Source organism: Phyllostomus discolor, chromosome 8 (genome assembly GCF_004126475.2).
Source record: "Phyllostomus discolor isolate MPI-MPIP mPhyDis1 chromosome 8, mPhyDis1.pri.v3, whole genome shotgun sequence".
Lineage (NCBI taxonomy): Eukaryota > Metazoa > Chordata > Mammalia > Chiroptera > Phyllostomidae > Phyllostomus > Phyllostomus discolor.
The window spans coordinates 73,470,412-73,476,848 of record NC_040910.2 but is presented as its reverse complement, the minus strand read 5'-3'; the positions used below and the strand labels follow the sequence as shown (position 1 = coordinate 73,476,848).

Sequence of the window (6,437 nt, the reverse complement as noted above, 5' to 3'; positions counted from 1 at the left end):
AGAGACAAGTGGTACGGCAGAGACCGGTGACAGGAAGTGGTAGGGTGAGTTAACAGAAGGACAGGGAAGGCTTGGCCACAGCCACTTGGGGTTAAGCAGAAGCTGCAGCCATGGCCACTGGGGCCATGTGTTATGCTGTTGATCGACCACGTAGTTCCCCTTCCTCATGACCCAAGGGCAGTACCCACAGAAAGCAGGGGCCTGTCAAGATGGGTAGGGCAGTCCATCACAGCGATCCCCAAGACATGACCTTCCTGGGATTCTCCTAGTCCATCCCAAGCCCCCACCTGATGGCATATGGGCCCTTGGGTCTAGGACTCCCCTGAGGCCCAGCCCCCTCCCTGCCCCACCATCCCCTCGCCCTCACACCTTGTGTCTGAGGCATTGGGTGAATGCCCAGCTTTCCTGGGGACAGCTAGAGAAAGAAACCTGGTAAACAGGTCCCACTCCAAGGAGCACTCATGCTGAAAGGGGTAGCAGGGGGTGCACAGAACCTGCTGTGCGTCCTGAGGTTGCTGTGTGTGTGAGGGGTGCTCCACTCTGCCCATGGAGCCGCTGCCCACCCACAGAGAAGAGGGAGGCAGGACTGCAGAGTTTGTGGTGCCCAATTGTCACACCACACACATTTATAGGGTGTCAGGGCTGTGTGGCTCAGCAGCAACAGTGCGTGAGCCCACCTCCATGCCCCAGTCCTTGCTGTTCACAGCATGGATGCCCGCCCAGCCCAGCACCCCACAGTCAAGAGCCCTGACCAGCAAGTCCATGCCTGGGGCTGGAGACAGGAAACTGGGGGCCTCCAAGAGCCCTGGAAAACTTGTCTCTAAGTGTGAGAGAGGGACAGACTGACAGCCTCTGGGAACACATAACCTGGTGTGTATGTGTGATTGTGTTTGCAAGTCTGGGAGTGTCTGGCACACTCTGCATGGTGTCTTGGGCTTGTCAAAATGGGCATTGCAAGCGTGGAGTGGTGCGTCTAAGCGTGTCTGGCTAGGTGTGAGTGTCTGTTCTGTGACACCGTGTCTGCCTGAGTGGGCTAAGGGCCTGTGTCTGGTGTCCCTGCACGTGAGGGAGGCAGCGCTGGGCGAGCCTCCCTGCTGGCAGCACAAGCAGCCTTGTGTCCCAGCGAGGCCACCACCTGAGCACCTGAGCGGGTGCAGCCCCAGGGGCAGCCAGCTCTCAGCAGGGCAGGCAGAGCGGCTGGGCCTATCATCTGGGCACGTACTCCCTGGGCAGCCCAGCCCAGTTGTGGTCACGCAGGGCCTTGTCCACTGTCCGGATGTAGCCGTTGATCAAGTCCTTCATCTCCGGGGTGAAGGGCTCGGGGTCGTGAGGGCGCCGGCCGTGCCGCCGGAAGCTGCCTTCCTTGTTGTTCTCCACGCAGAGCAGCCGCTCCTCACTCACGGACACGTTGAGGAAGGCCACCATCTCCCGCAGCGTGGGCACCAGGCTGCGCCGCAGCTCCTCGTAGTGCACCACCAGCAGCCGCTTGCCATACTTGAGCCAGTCCAGCACGTGCGAGGACCACCACGACGCATAGCTGTTGACGAAGTCTGGCCACTCTGGGGAGGACAGGAAGGGGGCCTCGTCAGGGCCCAGCCTGGGAGGGCTGCTGGCCCTTCCGGATGCCCAGGCAAGCGGCCAGGATCTTCCACCACCCACAGCCCAGGGCCAACCTGCCCGAAGTGCTGCTGGGAAGGACCTTCTGTGTGACTTAGTGTGAACAGGGTTGACATTGGGCTGGGCTCTGAAGAGTCGTAAGCTGGGAAGATATGACCTGGGGTCTGCCAGCCCCCTGGCAAACACATCAAGTTAAAACAAGTGTGAACTTTACGTACCAAGAACTGGTTCCCTCTCTCGTGTGCTATGGATTCCTTGACCTTAGGGATGGTACCTGGCCAGGGAGACCTGGGCTGGGCCACAGTGCATGACACAGCAGTGTTAAAGACAGGTGGGAAACTGAGGCAGGACATCTCTTTCGAGATGACCCTCGTTCATCTTGATTTGTCTCCGGCCACCGTGCACATCTAATGTGGGTGGTGGGAGCAGCTGCTGGGCCTCCTGGTGAGAGGAAGATGGTGCACAGGCCAGGCTTGCCTTCCCGGCCTCTGCTGTGTGTCTGTGTGAGGGTGGTGCCTGGCCAGCACCCCTGAGTCTGGTAGGCATGAGGCTGGCTTCACCTGTGGCACAGCGGTGTGGAAGGGCATGCAATGAAGCCATGGATGGAGCAGCTGCCAACTTCTGCAGATGACCTACTGCATGAGATTTCTCTTCCAGCAAATTAAGAAAGTAGGTGTTTTGTTGGGGGCTGGAAGCAAAGTATACAAATGTCAAGAGTCACCCCAATGAAAATAGTTTCCAAAATTGAGCTGTGGAAAGGCATCTGCTTTCTCTCATCTCCAGCACAACCCTATGAGATGGGGACCGCCCTGTCTGTCAGATGAAGGACCTGAAGCTCAGAGGGATGCCACTTGCCCAGGGGCACCAGGCTGGTAAGGGGCCCAGGAGCGATCAGAGCTTAGCTGGCCTCCATCCTAAAGGGGAGTCAGCAAGGGGGATAGGGAAGGCTGGGGGGCTGGTCCGAGGGAAGGACGACAGGGGCAGGGGAGGACAAGGTCAGCCTCCGCTAATCCAGAGTCACACAGGGGCACTGCCTGTCCTATGGCCCTATATCTCATCATGCCAGCCACCCTGCTGAGCACAGCTCTCTTTCTGATGGCTTAATTTTATATCTCTCACCACCCTGACCTATACCTCTGTAATTCATTGCCTAGAGGCTGACTGTGAGTACCCTGAGGGCAGAGACCGTGACCCCTTTCCTTGGGCCCTGGAACCTTGCCTAGTGCACACAGTAGGACTTCAGTAAGTATGTGTCAGTAGGATGACTGTGTGAATAAAGCTGCAGTAAGCACCCACCCCCGACCACTTCTGCACCTTTGCTCTTCCAATTGCGGTCAGCTGCATAGCCCAGGTGCCCGGCACACTTCCTATTGAATTCAGCCACCAGGGACCTGTAGGGGTTCCGGATCAGCAGGATGGCCGAGTCAAACATCTCAATCTCCCTCCTGCCACTCTCGTGGGTCTTCACGCAGATGGTGCGCCGGCTCCTCCAGTGGTCCTTCTCGCCCTTAAATCCTGCCTCCGAGAGAAGAGAGCCGCTTTGGAGGAAGGCATGGTGGGGCCCCCACTGCCAGGCAGCAGACAAATCTGAAAGCTAACCTGCCTCCCTGAGGGAAAGCTGACAATAGGGGCATAAGAGAGGCCCATGGATGGCAGAGCAGAGGGCACTGGGATGGCTCACAGATGGCTGACGGGAGTGGCCTCCTCAAGGCTGACCCTGCCCAAGACAGCAGGAGATGTCTAAGAGCTGGGAAAGATGGCGTCTGCTAGGCGAGGGAGACAAGGTGCCTCCTGCAGATCCCCAGGAGTCGGGGGTCAGAGGGCCTGGCCACGTCCCATCTTTAAACATGGGAGATGCACATGTTTTGGCGTTTTCTCGGCAATTTCCCAAGAACATTGGAAATACCCTTGTGGGTCAACTATATTCCAGGCACAACTAGATGAAGAGACTGAGGTTCAGAGTGGGTGTGTAACTTGCCCAAGATCACACAACACTATGTCAATAAAGCCAGGGCTCTCTCTACATGACTGTGTGTATCCCCAAGAGGCTCCCAGATTCCACCCACCTCCCACAGGAGGAACAGGCTCCCCATCATTACGCACAAAGGCTGTAAGCAGCTATTGTCCCTCCTTCTGACCGTAACAGGACCCCAACCTCCTATGCATCTATGGAGGTTCTCTACCTGGATGCCCCTCCCCCACAGCAGGTCAGGCCAAGGTCTCATCCACGATGTTTGAGCCCAGTCCTGCAGTACCCAGGGCCTGGTTTCTGTGAACAGAGCCCTGCTCCCATGGAACAATCTCTCTGGGCTGGGGGCTTGCCTTCTTCCTGGGTTCCCTGGACCAGCACTGGGTGCCTGAGCCTGAGTGACTCCTGGCTGAGAAGGTCGAACTCTGCCCGTCCATAAACACAGTCACATATTTATCAATAACGGTTATTGTGTGCTCATTCTGTGTTGGACTTTATGTTGGGGGTCGAGACTCAGACCCTGCCTTTATGCTTACAATCTATCAGGGAAATAGCCCAGGTATATTAGAGAGCACAGGGGCTTATGGGAACAAAGATGAGGGGGCACTAATTAGAGGGTATAGTAGGATGACACCGAAGGTTTCCAGGAAAGATGTCCCCTGAAACTTGTCTGCTGACCGTATCCCAGTGCAGCTCCACCAGCCAGTTCCTGGGACGTACTCCATAAATGTGCATGAGCTTATCTTGGGCTCTTAGAAACATAAATAAGCCTCTACCTCGTTCATGAATGGCTGGGGAGCATTTGTGTCTACAAGCGCCTGGAAACTCACAAGCCTCTTTTGAATCTGGAAGTCCGGGTTCACCTACTGAAATGCAACACGTTCCAAACTTGTCTCTGCCAGGGGCCAAACTCCAAAAGGCATTGACTCATTCTGTCAAAAGGCTGGGAGTTTCCAGGAAAGCGGAGTCCAGCCATGGACTGAGTGGACGTGAAATCTGGTCTCGAACACTGAGATGTAGGGCGCCTTTCCTACTGGCTGCCTCAGCCTGTTTTGGCAGAGGCCCCTTTGCCGTGTAATCCAGCTGCGTTCGCCCAGGACAGGTGTGGCATTTTGGCCCTGGAGCTGCCTTGGGAATTTTGCACCTGCATGTGTGATTGCTCTGTAAGTGCCCCAAGGCCAGCAGCTACCTCTGGCTTGTCCTGTAAGGCTCAGGAACATGTGGCTGTGTCACTCAGCCCTTACATGCGGCCGTGTGGACCAGTGGGCCGCTTGGGGACCGAAGTAACCAGCTGTGTGGGAAAGGTAAAGGCTTTCTAGAAGAACAGGGTGGGTGTCTCCAGCCTGTGCACAGTGGGTACTTCCCAGGGAACCAGGCCAGAGTGGGTGAGACCACGTGCTCTACCTGGCCACTGCACCTGCAGGTGTCCCAAGGACAATGGGGCTGGGTTTGGTGGACATTCTCGGCTTTTTCCCAACCAGACCCAGGTTGCTGTGGGTGAATCCTGAACCCACTGCTGTTCAGGAAGTTTCCGTTTTCTCTAGGATGTTACTGATAGTATCCATTCCCTAAACTGAGCTCTAGTTAAGAAACCCAGCTGCTGCTGGCCTTGGTGGTATCATGGTGAGCAGAGCTGCCTTCCAAGAAACCCAGCTGTCATAACACTTGGCAACAGAGAAATATATTCCACCAAATTTAAGTGCCACTTGACTTATCTGAGGTTCTTAGTCCTTCAGCAGCCCACAGACTCCAGCCATTTACGTTAATTTACTTGGCCTGATAAGGCCTCCTATTTCTACAAGTTTAGAAATCATAACACTGGTGAAGATTTTGGGGCCTACTTTTTAAAAATAGCACTTTGATAAACTACCCCTTGCCTCCCCCCACCCAACAGGAGGCAGCAGATACAGTCTCACCTAATTATTGAGGGTTCTGAAAAGGAAGGATAATACAAGAAACATTTCTAGAGAGTGAATCCGAGCTACTTTGAATCCAGACTAGATCGCGTGAATTTTCACTCAGAGTGTGGTCCTAGGAGGCCTGGCCGCATCACCACTGGGAGCTGGTCACAAACAGCAGTTCCTGGGCCCCACATCAGATCGACTGAACCAGACTCTCTGAGCGCTCGGCCCAGGAACCTGCTGAAGGGAGCAAGCCCTCTGGAGGCTCCGGCACATGCTGCGGTGTGAGGAGCACCAAGCCAGCGCTCCCGGGGGCCGGGGGCCAGGGGCCGGGGGCTGTCTGGCACGGGAGCTGCCTTTCCCGCTCTCCCACAGCCTTCGCTCACCTTTGTTGTAGAGAGTCCCATCGAAGTAATAGCTCCCCGTGTAGAAGCCGGTGGCGTGCTCGATGAGGTGCCGTGCCCAGGTATTCCCGGCTCCCGGGAAGCTCGACAAAGCCACAAACACTTTGGATTTGGTGGGCAGGAACCTTCTGTCTGTGCACCGAGTGTCTGAAAGCCAGAAGGCATCTCGGGATTACTCACCCCCAGACTCGCCGCTGGACTCCCCTAGACAGAAACTGCTGACCCAAGACTCCCACTTAATGGAAGCGTGAACTGAGGCCCAGAAAGGGGCAGGGTTCACCGCCTGCACGTGGGCTGAACGGCTCTGTGGCTGCCTGAGGAAAGCCCCAATGACAACGAGGCCTCCAAGGCCCATGCAAGAGTGTGGTGCAAATGGGCACACTGTGGACCCCCAGCCCCTGCTTGTCTTCATGGCCAATGTCATGGCTACCCGCTCAGCAGAGATAACTCCAGGAGAGGTGGCTAGGGTCATGGCTGGGCTGACCAATGCCACACATCCAGGTACAGCCAACAAGGAACCAGCTGGACTAATTTCAGGCAAATGAA

General features: G+C 56.1%; 1 protein-coding gene across 4 annotated transcripts in view; it reads right to left on the bottom strand.

Moving 5' to 3' along the window:
* Positions 1-447: 447 nt before the first annotated feature.
* Positions 448-6,437, bottom strand: part of WSCD1 (WSC domain containing 1) — a 43,126-nt gene continuing 37,136 nt past the window's right edge. For all 4 annotated transcript variants that reach the window (XM_028534716.2, XM_036033213.1, XM_036033214.1 and 1 more), the window contains exons 7-9: positions 5,874-6,038; positions 2,932-3,132; positions 448-1,559 (exon numbers count right to left, since the gene is read on the bottom strand). In XM_028534716.2, coding sequence (XP_028390517.1) covers positions 1,207-1,559; positions 2,932-3,132; positions 5,874-6,038 — 719 coding nt within the window. In that variant the 3' untranslated portion in view covers positions 448-1,206. The remainder of the gene's footprint in view (positions 1,560-2,931; positions 3,133-5,873; positions 6,039-6,437) is intronic.